The 14,384-nt window shown below is 51.0% G+C and overlaps 1 protein-coding gene across 6 annotated transcripts in view; it reads left to right on the top strand.

The window, feature by feature from the left end:
- Positions 1–13,502, top strand: part of IKBKE (inhibitor of nuclear factor kappa B kinase subunit epsilon) — a 29,576-nt gene extending 16,074 nt beyond the window's left edge. For 5 of the 6 annotated variants that reach the window (XM_054521902.2, XM_002809548.5, XM_009238545.4 and 2 more), the window contains 9 exons: positions 1,774–1,849; positions 1,971–2,083; positions 4,553–4,629; positions 7,424–7,463; positions 8,252–8,353; positions 9,626–9,722; positions 9,869–9,981; positions 10,523–10,594; positions 12,725–13,502. In XM_054521902.2, the coding sequence (XP_054377877.1) occupies positions 1,774–1,849; positions 1,971–2,083; positions 4,553–4,629; positions 7,424–7,463; positions 8,252–8,353; positions 9,626–9,722; positions 9,869–9,981; positions 10,523–10,594; positions 12,725–12,758 (724 nt within the window). In that variant the 3' untranslated portion in view covers positions 12,759–13,502. The other variant, XM_063725589.1, reaches the window with a different exon arrangement.
- The last annotated feature ends 882 nt before the right edge of the window (positions 13,503–14,384 follow it).

Genomic DNA, 14,384 nt, shown 5'->3' with positions numbered 1-14,384 from the left:
CTTATTATGTCGCAGGAAGGAAATTTGTCTCCTCGTTTTATAGATGAAGAGCCTGAGGCCTGGAGAGCTAAAGGACTAACCCAAGGTCATGCAGATAGCAAATGTGACGGCCAGGACTAGGACTTGAACCCATGTCTCCTGACTCCCTGTGGAGATGGATTGGGTCCAGCCTTACCCTCTTCTGCCGTCAAATTTCCCATGCCTTAGAATCCATTTGTGCACTCAGTAACGCCTTCAGCATCCATGCACTGACGAACTACTGTGTGCTGAAGACGTTGCTAGGCACTGGAGATGTACGAGGAGCAAAGCGACAGCACCCCTGTCTTCAAGGAGCCTGCAGTTCATTCCTGATTCTCTCTTTTATTAGCTCCCCTTTCCTTCCCTGCTCCTCCATTCCCAAGCCAAAATACACAGCATACTTTTTAAAAATCATGATTGTTACTAAAATGTGTATACTAATGGTAGAAAGTTAGAAAACAGAGATAAGCAAAAATAAGAAAATTAAAATCCCATAACCTACTATCTAGAGATAGGTTATCACACCTTAGGAGTACACATCCTTCTAGATATTTTTCTACTATGAGTAAACATTAACCAACATGAAATGATAGTGTATTTGCTGTTTTATAACCTGTTTTTGGGATCACGTCTGCTGCCCCACCTTCTGGACTCATCTAGAGCTTCCCCTTGAAATTGTTTGTCTTGTCCTTCTTTCTCAGCATTTTCTGTAAACTGGGAAGTTTTAAACATTTTTTTTAGTATTTTATTTTATTTCTTTTCTTTTTTTTCAAGGCAGGGTCTCACTGTGTTGGCCAGGCTGGTCTTGAACTCCTGACCTCAAGCAATCCTCCCACCTTGGCCTCCCAAAGTGCTGGGATTACTGGTGTGAGCTACCATGCCTGGCTTTTATTTTGTATTGTATTGTATTGTATTGTATTGTATTGTATTATTATTTTTGTAGAGACAGGGTCTCACTATGTTTCCCAGGCTGATCTCAAACTCCTGGTCTCAAGCAATCCTCCCACTTCTGCCTCCCAAAGTGCTGGGATTACAGGCATGAACCACTGTGCCAGGCCTAAACTGGGAGTGCCCAAGGCTAGATGGATTCCAGTTGAACATTTTTTGCTAGAATATTATTGATGATGCCGGGTATTGTATGTTGACATAGCACTGGCTGGTGACGGCCTGATTCCTCTACTGTACCGTTACATTGTCCTGTAGAAGAAAGAAGCAGAGTGGTGTGACCTTGTCACCGTGCAAATGCCCACCCCTTTATCATCCATCATTGCTTGTAAAGCTATGCCCCAGAGAACGATTTCACTGGGCAGCAAGATGATAATGTTCTAACTTCTGATACATCATTGCCTAGTAGTCTACAAAATATAGCTTTTCCCTCATCAGAAAGCTAATCAAGAAATACAGTTTCTACTGGACAGGAACTTAATTCTTTCCGTTTAGTTACAAAGTTTCCTGGTAAGGAGATCATTAATAGCAGCCTTGCATCATGGGCCCCTGAATCTTCATAGACTCAAGATGTTACAATCTGTCTCAACCTTTATTCTTTGCAATACTCAACAATGTCACAACTTGGGTGAGCAGAGCCCTCTTCAGGATGGTGTCTCTGTCCCAAACACAAAACTCCCCAGAGACCCGGAGAGCCAGCAAGGCTGTCCCACAGGTGCTATGCCCAGCATGTGCCCACAGAGCTCTCTGCCTCCCACATTGGCTGCTCCTAAGCCCCCAAATGTGGCCTTTCTCCTTGCTTCCCTCAAGGTTCAGCAGCGTGGCTGGAACACCTGAGATCCAGGAACTGAAGGCGGCCGCAGAACTGAGGTCCAGGCTGCGGACTGTGAGTGAGGCTGGAGGGCAAGGGCTTAGCAGGATCAGAGCTGGGGTCCCGTGTTCCAGCCAGCCTGCCCACCAGTGCCCAGGCTGAAGACCCCACGGGGGTCTGCCTTTTTGCCCCACAGCTAGCTGAGGTCCTCTCCAGATGCTCCCAAAATATCACGGAGACCCAGGAGAGCCTGAGCAGCCTGAGCCGGGAGCTGGTGAAGAGCCGGGATCAGGTACATGAGGACAGAAGGTCTGTGGGATTTTCCTTCTTTGTGGGGTGGGAGTGGGGGAGTGGGCAGCTCCAAGGTCCAGTAACCTTTAGCCTTTATAGACATCAGCTTGCATTTCCCTTTCTCTTGGCAAGGGTGCTAGGGCATGGGGGAGTAGAGGGAGATCCAGCAATAAACAAGAACCCCCCGACTGCCCCAGACACCAGCCAGGAGGAGAAAAGGATCTGGGGTCCTGCACCCATCTTGGAGTTTGAGGAATGCCTTGGGAATCTTAGCAGGTGCTATAATTCTGAATAAAAGAAGACTTTAGTTCCCTTTCTCTGTGTCAGGCCCTTGGATAGGTCCTCTCATGTACAGCATCTCGTTGAATCCTGAAAACAATAATGATGCTATGATAATGCCCTTTTTATGGAACCTCAGTCAGTGAGGTTAACTTACCCTGAGTCACAGTCAGTAAATGACAAATGACAGAGGTGGCTTCAGGTCGGGTCTGTCCACCTCCAAAGCCTATGTTCTTGGCCTAAGCCAGGCAGGGGTTTACAACCTTTAAGGCACCACTCTCCCTTTTAACAGACATAAAAATACCCCCCTCCCCCAGGCACCAGCTGACTGTGTGGAGCCGCTGCCTGCCTTGTGGTCTCTGACCAGGGGATGGGTGGTGCCCAGTGCGGACCTCCTCCCCATTCTCTAGTGCCTACTGTAATCTGGGCCTATCCCCATCCATCATCCCATGCCCTCAATTCTAAATTCAAACAGCTCTGAACACCACAGGAGGTTTTCTTCACTGTTTTGGCCATAAAACCTGACCTAAACCGAATGAGGCTCTTTATAGAATTTATCCCACTTAGGGTGAATGTTCTTGTGGTTCTTTGGAGATGTGAATGTGTTTGATTAGGAGTTGATGCCCTGCTCGGGCCATTCCACAATACACTGTGTGGGTACCAAATTGCCGTTCTGATATCAGAAGACGATTCTCAATTCAGAGCACATTTGGCCCCGAGCCTTTTGGATGAAGGCTGCAGATCTGAGGCCCTGTCTTTTTGGATGAAGGCTGTGGATTGAGACCCCGTCCTTTTGGATGAAGGCTGCAGATCTGAGGCCCTGTCCTTTTGGATGAAGGCTGAGGATCGAGGTCCTGTCCTTTTGGATGAAGGCTGCGGATCCCAGGCCCTGTCTTTTGGATGAAGGCTGTGGATTGAGGCCCCGTCCTTTTTGGATGAAGGCTGAGGATCAAGGCCCTGTCCTTTTGGATGAAGGCTGCAGATCTGAGGCCCTGTCCTTTTGGATGAAGGCTGCAGATCTGAGGCCCTGTCCTTTTGGATGAAGGCTGTGGATTGAGACCCTGTCCTTTTGGATGAAGGCTGCAGATCTGAAGCCCTGTCCTTTTGGATGAAGGCTGAGGATCGAGGTCCCGTCCTTTTGGATGAAGGCTGTGGATCCCAGGCCCTGTCTTTTGGATGAAGGCTGTGGATCGAGGCCTCGTCCTTTTGGATGAAGGCTGTGGATCTGAGCCCTGTCCTTTTGGATGAAGGCTGTGGATCCCAGGCCTTGTCTTTTGGATGAAGGCTGTGGATCCCAGGCCTTGTCTTTTGGATGAAGGCTGTGGATCTGAGGCCTGTCCCAGCTACTTCATCTTCCACCCACATGTTCCTGGCGGGGCAGGCTCCTTCGGCTGGCAGAGCCCTGGAACAAGCCTGTGCTCTGTTCGGAGTCAAGCTCCAGAAATAGCAGAGATGGGGTCACTTGGAGGTGCTGCAGGGAGGAAGTGGAGCTACATAGGCCATGGGTGAGGAAGAACTTTTCCCAGACACTCCCGACTTCTCAAACAAAGTGTTTGTTTCCAGCCTGAAAAGGGGAAGGAAGAAATAATAATGACCTTCAACCCCAGAACAAGAAGGTCCTCGGGAGATCATCTCCCCAGTTCCTCCGCCTCCGGGCAGGACCGAGGCCTGTTGATTCATTCTTGTTTTCAACAAGGATTATTGATTCATTATTTATGTTAAGTTTCTGCTGTGTGCCACACATTGGGTAAACCAAGAAGCTATATTCTTCTGCTTTTTCCAGTTGACCAGAGAGAGATTTTAGCTCCCCTCCATCCCCAGCTGTCACTGCCAGACACGCTCTTAGGTTTCAGGGGCCTAGGCTCCCTCCCAGGGCCTACACTCACAACTTCTCATGTAGTAAAGGCCACGTTCCTGTTGCCTGTCCTGCTTGGCTTCCTGTCTCTCTTATCTCCTACTTAACTCATGCTGTGAGTGCATGTGTGTGAGAGAGGAAGAATAAGCCATGAGAACAAGAGATGGCTGGCTGACTGTACGGGGTCTCAAATAAGCCTAGAGACGAGACAGTCACCTCCACTCCCAGATTGATCCCCCAAAACTGTGGCAGTGAGGCTCCTCCCCTATTCCACTGCCACCCTTCCCCTCCCTCCCTCTTTCCTCTGTGCTATTAGATTCTTCCAACACCTGGTCCCTGTCTCCTGCCCACAGCATCCAGCAGATTCAGTGCTGCTTGGACAAGATGAACTTCATCTACAAACAGTTCAAGAAGTCTAGGATGAGGCCAGGTGAGCCCAGGGAGGGCAGATGCCCCTTCTCTCTCCTCTGTCTCCCTTCTTTCTTCTTTCTTCCTTTTCACTGGTGCTACCAGTGGCCACTAACCTCCAGCTAAGTGGCCACTAACCTCCAGCTGGTGGTTCTTGGGGGCCCACTAAGTGGATGGTTCTGTGCAGCTGCTGTAAGGGCAGGGCCCCTGTCTGCAAGCTGCCTGCAGGCCAGTGGGGGACGTGAAAACTTTACATACCTGCCTGTTGCCACATGAGAGACTTGGATCACATGACTGGGGGATCCAGTGGGCTGGGGCCTGGGTGCTATAGGAGAGGTGGTCCTGGAAAGAGCCCTCTCACCTTGGCAGGGCACTTTAAAGTATAGAATGTCACTATCCATTGTGTCCTTGGGGCACTGAGATAGTCAGGTTTTCCAGAAAAGGGGGGATCAGGCAAAGTCCCATTTTGAGTCACTGGGTCAGGCATTTTGGCTGCATGATCCATTAATCCTCACAAGGATGCTGTGGCAGGGGCAGCCCATTCACAGGCTCGGGGGTGGGAAGCTGCTTGTCCAAAGTGACTGCCGTTGTGGGGTGGTGCAAGGGTGGGACCCAGGGAGGGCTGGTGAGGGGGTTGGAGGGAGCCTGCGGAGGCTCCAGTTGACTCTTCAGGTTGGGGAACTAACACACCAGGAACCAAACCTCCCCCTCTTCTCCCAGGCCCCAGGCATTTCCTAATCTGTAGACTGAAGCTCTTGGGCTTTATTGCCAAATTCTCTTCTATCCTTGGGATTATCTAAAAACCACTGTCCAATAGAAATATAATGCCAGACACGTATGTAATTCTAAGTCTTCTAGTAGCCAATTTTTAAAAAGTAGAAAGAAACAAGTGAAATTAATTTTAATGTGTTATTCAACCCAATATATCCAGTGTCATTTTAGCGTGTAATCAATATAAACAAAATCACTAAAGAAATACCTTATATTCTTTTTGTGCTATCTTCAAAATCCCATGTGTATATATACACATAAATACATAACTTATTTCCTTAGCAATTCTGTTTATATTAATTACATGCCAATATATATATTTGAGACAGGGCCTTTCTCTGTCACCCAGGCAGGAGTACAATGGCATGATCACTGCTCACTGTCGCCTCAACCTCCTGGGCTCAAGCCGTCCTCCCACCTCAGGCTCCTGACTAGCTGGGACTACAGGATGCTTTCCCATCGCTTTATTGTTTTATATTTCACATATATATATATAAAATTCACATATATATAATATATAACATTTATAACACATCTCTATTGGGAAACTAAATTTTATATATGTGTGTATATACGTGTGTGTGTATATGTGTGTGTGTGTATATATATATATATACACACACATATACACACATACATGCAGCTGGGTGCAGTGGCTCATGCCTGTAATCTCAGCACTTTGGAAAACTAAAGCGGCAGGATCACTTGGGCCCAGGAATTCAAGACCAGCCTGGGCAACATAGCAAGACTCCGTCTCTACAAAAAATAAACAAAACTAGCTGGACGTGGGCATGTGCCTGTAGTCCTAACTACTTGGGAGGCTGAGGTGGCAGGAACACCTGAGCCTGGGAGCTGGGAGTTCAAGACTGCAATGAGCTAAGATCACACCACTGCAGCACTCCAGCCAGGGCAAGAGCGAGACCCTGTCTCAAACAACAACAACAATAACAAAACCTCTAGGCATCGTTACCCTCCCCATTTTATAGATGAGAAAACCAAGACACAGAAAGGTTAAGTAGCCCAAGTAATCTAGGTCCAGCTGCTTTTAACCATCCCATTTTACAGCCTCAAAGGAGTTTTACTTCTATTGGTCTTTAAGAGTCCTTTATTAAAATTAAAAATGAACCCCTAACTGTTAAAACCCAGCATGTTGAAAGATACCATTTTTTAAAATGCCCGGTGGTCTTCAGGGCACTCTTTCGCATGAGCCTCACAGGACTCCCGTGTGGCACCTGTCATGGATGAGGAGACAGGCTCAGCGAAGTGAAATCACTCGCCTAGTCCCGCCTGCCAACAGGAGGAAGGGCTGAGGTTTGCCCCAGGTCTCTCAGACTGCACACATGCTCTCAGGTGGCCGAGTGCAGGGCCCAGGAGGGGGACTCTGCTATGAGAGGAGTGGGATGGGGAAGCCCTCGAAGTGAACCTCCATCATCATTTCACCTTGGGGCTGCCGCCACCCTGGAGGCCCATTCCTGCGAAGACCAGGAGGGGGCAGCATCTCCCTAGTGCATGAGCCTTAGGGCCCTTCAGGAGGCAGCCAAGGCCATGAAAGCTTCAGCCTTTCTGGCAAAAGTGGCTGGGCAGAGCGGGGAGGTAGAAGGTGGTGGCCTGGTTTCTCTAGCTCGTTGCAGGTAGAGCCCGTGAACATTCAGGGATGGGACCACCCAGCTGCAGGCACCAGTCACTCTGGGAGGGTGCTGGATAAGGGGCTATGGTTGACCGAGCCTCCTTCTAAGCCCACTTCATCCACCACCTCCCACCTGAAGCAACCCCCACGTCCCCACCTGGCCCTGCACTGCAGACTGCCTTCCCCTGGGGCCCTCACACAATTTCCCCATGGCTTCTTGAGGCCCCGGCTTTGTCCTAATCAGCTATTTGGGTGCTGGCTTCACTCCTCTGCCCCTCCTATTCCGCTGGGCCCTGAGTTCCCGTGAAGCAGCACAGGCTGGGCTGTCTTCATCTTTGTAACTGTCTCTCGACCTTTGCTGCACTCTGTTTCATTGACTGATTGAATAGGTGACGTCTGTTCTGTCTGTTTCTTCCAGGGCTTGGCTACAACGAGGAGCAGATTCACAAGCTGGATAAGTGAGTGGCCTGTCCACCAGCAGGCGGGGGGGCAGGAGGGTGGGTGTCCGCAGGGCAGAGCGGTCCTCAATGCCAGAGGAGAAGCAGTGAAGGGCCCTGTCCCGGACTGCAGCTGAGCAGAGTTGGGGATAACAGATTATCTGGGGCCAGGGGAGGGAGTATGCATAGCTTAGTTGGAGGGAGACTTCTCAGATGCAACCTTGATGTAACTGGATTTACTTCTGGTATGGACAAGACTGTTTGCAGGCTTTTTTTTTCCTCTAGTTTTCCTCACTGATGCACCACTTACCACTTCCTGCTTCTGCCCTCTGCCTGAACCTTCCCTGCCTCCCCCGGCCCTCTGTCTCCCATGTTGCCCGGAAGCACTCACATCCAGGAGGCCCTCCCTGATTTAATGGTTATCTGGGAACTCACTCCCCCAGTTCTACAAGCACCCCAACCCCTTTCTGTCTCACACACACACGCATTCACACACCTTCTTTTTACGGCTGCCTCACTTTCCCTTCCCTTTCCTGAGGACTAAGCTTGAGCACAGGTGTGTTCCCCAAGGACCTGCTGTTCGTCTCCCACATCTCCCTGTTGATTGGGCTTTGCTGGCCACTGCAGCCTTCACAATCCAAGTGTGTGACCGTCCTTCCTCCTTTCCCAGAGACATAGCCCTGCTGTGGACGCAGGGCTTGGGCACTTACGACAAGGTGGTGACGGAGACTGATGGAGACTGAGGGATGGTGGGCTTGTGCACAGTGGTTCTGGCAGCTCATCTGCACCTTGGTTCCCTGTCGTTCTAGGGTGAATTTCAGTCATTTAGCCAAAAGACTCCTGCAGGTGTTCCAGGAGGAGTGCGTGCAGAAGTATCAAGCGTCCTTAGTCACGCACGGCAAGAGGATGAGGTAACAGCCCCTTCTGAGCTCATGGAGCCCAGGGCCTAGCCTGGCTCTTCTAGGCTTCAGAGGACCCAGGGCTTTGTGGAGCCCTGAGGCAGAGGAAGGAGTGAGTGAAGGGGTGTGAGCAGGTGAGTGGTTTTCTGTCCCTGGGTGGGCCAGGCAGTTGGCTGGGAGATTTCTATAGCTCAGCTTATTTACTCCTACAACACCTGCCCTATACAGTAGATATCATCACCCTATTTCCTAGATGAGGAAACTGAGGCTCTGAGAACAGGTCTCCTCTGCACATCACATGGCTAGTAAGTGGCAGACCCAAGACTCGTATGTGGCTCTGCCTACCTCTACAATCTGGATTCTTCAGGGCTTTTGAGGGGTAAAATCAAATCAAATCTGGATTCTTTCTACCGTTCCACCTGGTTATATTGAGAAGTCTCCTTTAGGAGAACACTAGGTGCCCCTGGGAAAAGGACAGTGGCAGTGGCCCTTAAGTAGAACCCTCTGTCACACTGTCTCCTTCAGGAGTTTTGGGTTCCGCCTTCTCAGATCAGGCCCACTCTCCATCCCCTGCCTGTGTGAACATTGGCCCCTCCTGAGAAGAGAGGACAATTTCCCGCGTGCTACCATGTTCTGAGGTCTGTAGGACCTCGCCTTGTTATGGGGCTGAGACCTGGGCACTCACCCGTCCTCATATTAGAATACCAATGCCTGCTTCTCCTACTCCAACCCCCCACACATTCTGGTGTAATTACTCTGGAGCAGGGCTGGATGTCAGTGTAGTACAGCTTCTCCAGGTGATTCTAATGTGTGGCCAGGGCTGAGCACCAGCCCCTGATTTAATGGCTCTGGGCCTTGGGGAAAATGTCCCTGCTCCTTCCCTCCACTTAGAGATAGAAGATAATTCACACTGGAAATGAGAGTGTGGGCAGTTCCCCACAATGAGAGCCCTGGTGTGGGCTATCCTCTGCCTCCCTGCAGCCTGATTGGTGCCACGCTCATCATAGCTGGCATGCGTCACCCAGCCCCAGCCACATGCATGTTGTTGGTGCTCCACACTGCGGCTCTGAAGGGGCCCTCCCAGCCTCAGCCAGCTGTGTGCTTCTGCATTATTGCAGTGGGGCAGGCAAGCGTGGAGGGCACAGCTGGCAGGGCAGAGGCAGCGAGGGAGGAAAATACCGGGGACCCACCTGTGTCCATGTGCGGATCTGATGGCAGCTAGGCGAGCCCTGGGGAGTGGGCTGAGTCTTGCTCTAATTCTAAGTCTCTGTGTGTTCTCTTGAGGGTGGTGCACGAGACCAGGAACCACCTGCGCCTGGTCGGCTGTTCTGTGGCTGCCTGTAACACAGAAGCCCAGGGGGTCCAGGAGAGTCTCAGCAAGGTGGGCATGGCAGAAGAACTCTAGATGCTCTGGGGATGCAGGCTGGGGCGCTTGTTACCCATGTCTTCCTTTCCTCAAGCACTCCCCCAACCCAGCCACACATAAGCTGGCTATTAATTGCTGACCAAAGCATGGCTTCCCTGCAGCTCCTGGAAGAGCTATCTCACCAGCTCCTTCAGGACCGAGCAAAGGGGGCTCAGGCCTCGCCGCCTCCCATAGCTCCTTACCCCAGCCCTACACGAAAGGACCTGCTTCTCCAGTAAGTGCTGGGGAGAAAGCGGGTGTGTATCTGTGTGGAAGGGGGTTGCGGGGAGCAGAGCATGCTGAGGTTAGCGCCTGAGGGGTTTGGCCTCATGCCAGGCCTAGGAGGCAAGATTAAAGAGACTAGCTGGGCGCGGTGGCTCACGCCTGTAATCCCAGCACTTTGAGAGGCCAAGGTGAGCGGATCAACTTGAGGCCAGAAGTTTGAGACCAACCCGGCAAACATGGTGAAACCCCATCTCTGGTAAAAATACAAAATTTAGCCAGGTGTGGTGGCAGGCGCCTGTAATCTCAGCTACTTGGGAGGCTGAGGCATAAGAATTGCTTGAATCCAGGAGGCAGAGGTTGCAATGAGCCAAGATTGTGCCACTGCACTCCAGCCTGGGCAAGGGAGCAAGACTCTGTCTCAAATAAGCAAACAAAAAAGAATAAAGAGGCTTCTTTGGTGGGGCTGCGGAGGAGGGTGGGCCTCCCAGGAAAAGGGTCTGGGCAGGGCAACTTCCAGCCTCAGCCGCCTCTCCTGCCTCTGCCTTGGGCAGCATGCAAGAGCTCTGCGAGGGGATGAAGCTGCTGGCGTCTGACCTCCTGGACAACAACCGCATCATCGAACGGTAAGGAGCTTTCACCTTGTGTGGGTCAGGGCTGGGTCTTCAAGCTACCCTTGCCTGGCGGGGGCAGGTGAAGAATCCCCAAGCCCGCCCATGCAGGTTTGATGACACGTGTCCATTTTCCAAGAAGCCCTGTTGAAGCTTAGGTGTTTTCCACAAATAAGTTGACATCCTCAGGAGGTGTAGGGTTCACTTACAGCCTTTAAAATGTGAGCCTCCATGCTGTCGGGGAGATGGGGGCCTGGAGGCATGGGGTTTGTGCCTGTGTCCAGCTCTGCACTCCATATGCACTCTGTACCCAAGCTGCCCCAGATGCCTCCTTGAATTACAGCCATCCTCAGGATAGATGCTGTTTTCATCCGCATGTGCTACCCAAGGAAGCCACAGCACAGACAGCTTGGATACGATGCCCAAGGCCGGTGTTTCTCTGGCCTTGTGGGGCTCCCGTCCCTCCTGCCAATGCTCATGGGCCAGACCGGGGCTGCAGGATCACCTCCTGATTCGACTCCCCTCCTCGGGGTGCTGAGGGGTCGTGAGAGGTTGGTGTGGGAACGCAGCAGGGCTCCGACTCTTGAGATCGAGATTTTGCATACCAGTAAAAGTTCTTTCTTTCTTTCTTTCTTTCTTTTTTTTTTTTTTTTTTTTTTTTTTTTTGAGATGGAGTCTCACTCTGTCGCCCAGGCTGGAGTGCAGTGGTACTGTGTCGGCTCACTGCAACCTCCATCTCCTGGGTTCAAGCAATTCTCCTGCCTCAGCCTCCTGAGTAGCTGGGATTACAGGTGCCCACCACCATACCCAGTTAATTTTTATATTTTTAGTAGAGACAGGGTTTCACCATCTTGGCCAGGCTGGTCTCAAACTCCTGGTCTCAGGTGATCTGCCTGCCTCGGCCTCCCAAAGTGCTGGGATTACAGACATGAGCCACTGCACCTGGCTACGTACCAGTAAAGTTCTAAAAGAAAACTCGAGAACAACAGAGTTACCAGCTGCTCACATAACCAAGTAAGCACATTTGAAGTAAGAAAAAAAAGCCCTGCCATCTAGTAACCCCACTTTATAAAACACATTTTACCACCAAAGAGAGATAACCTCAGGATAAAGGATGGTCCTTGCTTGCCCTGAAGGCCAACAGCCCTGTTTATATACATGTACACACGTGCATGCATCTCCCACTCCTGCCTGTCATCTTCGTGTCTGTCATTTTCCTGTCTGAGAACCAATGGCAGGGTAGAGTCCGCAGAGATTCCTACAGGATTTCAATCCTGACCCTGCTTCTTACCAACTGCGTGACCCCGGGAGGTGTGTTCAGCTTTGAACTTCAGTTCCCTCCCCTGTGAGACAGGAGTAATCATTTCTACCTCATGGTGCTGACATACGGATTTAAAAAAATGAGATATGCAAGGTGCTTGGGGGTAGGGGGGTGTGGAGGGAAGGGCTCACTAAATGTTACTTCTTCCCCAGAGGCTACTCCAGTCACACTAGAATTGGGGCCAGGAGGTAGAGAAACCAGGAGCAGAGCTTGCGGTTTGTCCCCAGAGTTTCAGAGGGTCCTTGGGTAAGGGAGGAATCTCCTCCCTGTCCTGTTCCAGCAAGAGGACTCATCCTCTTAAACACCCACAAAGAGGACATTTGATAGCTTCTTGGAAGGATTTTCCAAAACAGCCCTCTTGGTCAGGAAGTTCTAATTTTAGTGCCAACAAAAATTGCTCTTGCTGTGATATGTCATCTATTTGCAGATAGCTCAAAACTTTATTTTAGTGAATTTTCACTTCCTTATTCAGAGCTGTAGCCAAAGAGCCAAATGAATCAATTTAAACTCCTTTCCCCTCCTAAACCTTGGCTGCACATTGGAATCACCAGGGGAGCTTTTAAAAGTACAGACGCCTGGATCTTGCCCCAGAGACTCTGGGTGCAGCTTGTGGTTAGGATTTGCATGAGCTTTCCAAGTGATTCCAACATACAGTCAGAGGTGAGAGCCAGTGGGTTCTTGTCAGGGAGTGAGGGTGCTACAAGGGGAGAGCTGAGGACTTGAATGGCTCAGTGTTCTTGAAAGCTAATTGTGCTGGGCCCTGGAGTGTGGTCTGCAGGCCTCTCCAACAGGTGGGCACTGCTAGCCTGTACCTTTTCTTGTAGGCTAAATACAGTCCCAGCACCTCCTGATGTCTGAGCTCCATGGGGCGCATGAGACATCCTGAAGCATTAGAATGATTCCAACACTGCTCTTCTGCACCGTGAGACCAACCCAGGGCAAGATCCCGTCCCATCACATCAGCCTACCTCCCTCCTGGCTGCTGGCCAGGATGTCGCCAGCATTACCTTCCACTGCCTTTCTCCCTGGGAAGCAGCACAGCTGAGACTGGGCACCAGGCCACCTCTGTTGGGACCCACAGGAAAGAGTGTGGCAGCAACTGCCTGGCTGAGCTTTCTATCTTCTCCAGGCTCAGGTACTGCTCCTCCATGTCCATGGCTGGGCCGTGGGGAGAAGAGGCTCTCATACGCCCTCCCACTCCCTCTGGTTTATAGGACTTCACTCCTTAGCCAACAGGACAGAAGGCCTCCTGGGGTTTCCCCAGGGCATTAGGTCAAACGACCTCATCACAGTCTTCCTTCCTCTTCAAGCATTTCATGTTGAACACAGCTCTCTCCGCTCCCTTGTGATTTCTGAGGGTCACCACTCCCAGCCCCAGGCAACATAGAGAGCCTCCTGTTCTTTCTACACTTGGTCTGACTGAGCCTAAAGTTGAGAAAATAGGTGGCCAAGGCCAATGCCAGTGTCTTGGGGCCCCTTTGGCTCTCCCTCACTCTCTGAGGCTCCAGCTGGTCCTGGGACATGCAGCCAGGCCTGTGAGTCTGGGCAGGTCCAAGGCCTGCACCTTCAAGAAGTGGAATAAATGTGGCCTTCGCTTCTGTTTCTGGTGGCTCTCCCTGGGCTGTGTCTGCAAGGCAGGGAAGGCTCTCAGCTGGGTGTGCTTGGCAACCAAGTGGGGTCTGGGCGGGGATCTGTGAGACGTGCTGGGAAATGGGGGTGGGAATTGGTCATGTCCTGATTTCTGCCTTTCCCCTAAATGGGCCCTAATTTCAAGGAAGAACCCAAGGGGTGCCTTCCCATTCCTTCCGCATCATTTGGAAAGCTGTGCAAGGGGCCTGGAACTTAGGGAGAAAGGTATTCTTCTTTTTTTCTTTTCCTTCAAACCCACCATCTAAGTGGCTACTGCTTTTTTCCCATCTCTACCACTATTCAAAACCTAGGCTATGTCCTAAATAGTGGGTTTGAATAGTATTATGAGTTATTTTAAGCATTCCTTCATTTTGTCTAGAATCTAGAGTGGTGCCTGGGCAAGGCATTCTGACTTTTGCAAACTGCTTGCAAATTTACCTCCAGCCTTCCCATAAACCAGAGCTGGACTACCTACCTACCTGGGTGGGTGAAGGAAGGGAAAGGGGAAACGCAGTAAGGTAGCCCCAGTAGGAGAGAGAGATGAGTGGGAAGCCCCACTATGTGCTTCGAAGCATGAAGACAGCATTATGCTTGACTGGAAATAACCCCAGAGATCCTTCCTGCCCGTCTTCATGGGCGCCCCCACATCCTGAGGCCACTCCACTCACCTGGCAGGGCCAGAAATGGGGAAGGGTGAGTTCTGGAGGCTTCTGTCCTCTGTGGTGCTTCTGTGTGGAAAGACCAGCACTTTAAAGGCCTGGGGGAAGGTGGCTGGAGGTTGTTTCCTTGCATCAGGCCCAAGTGGCTTTGTGTTTGTTATTTGGGCCTCAAGCCCATGGAGTCATTTAAGCCCAG

The sequence above is a fragment of the Pongo abelii genome, chromosome 1 (assembly GCF_028885655.2).
Source record: "Pongo abelii isolate AG06213 chromosome 1, NHGRI_mPonAbe1-v2.0_pri, whole genome shotgun sequence".
NCBI classification, from domain to species: Eukaryota; Metazoa; Chordata; class Mammalia; order Primates; family Hominidae; genus Pongo; species Pongo abelii.
This window is presented reverse-complemented; position numbering and strand designations above follow the sequence as displayed.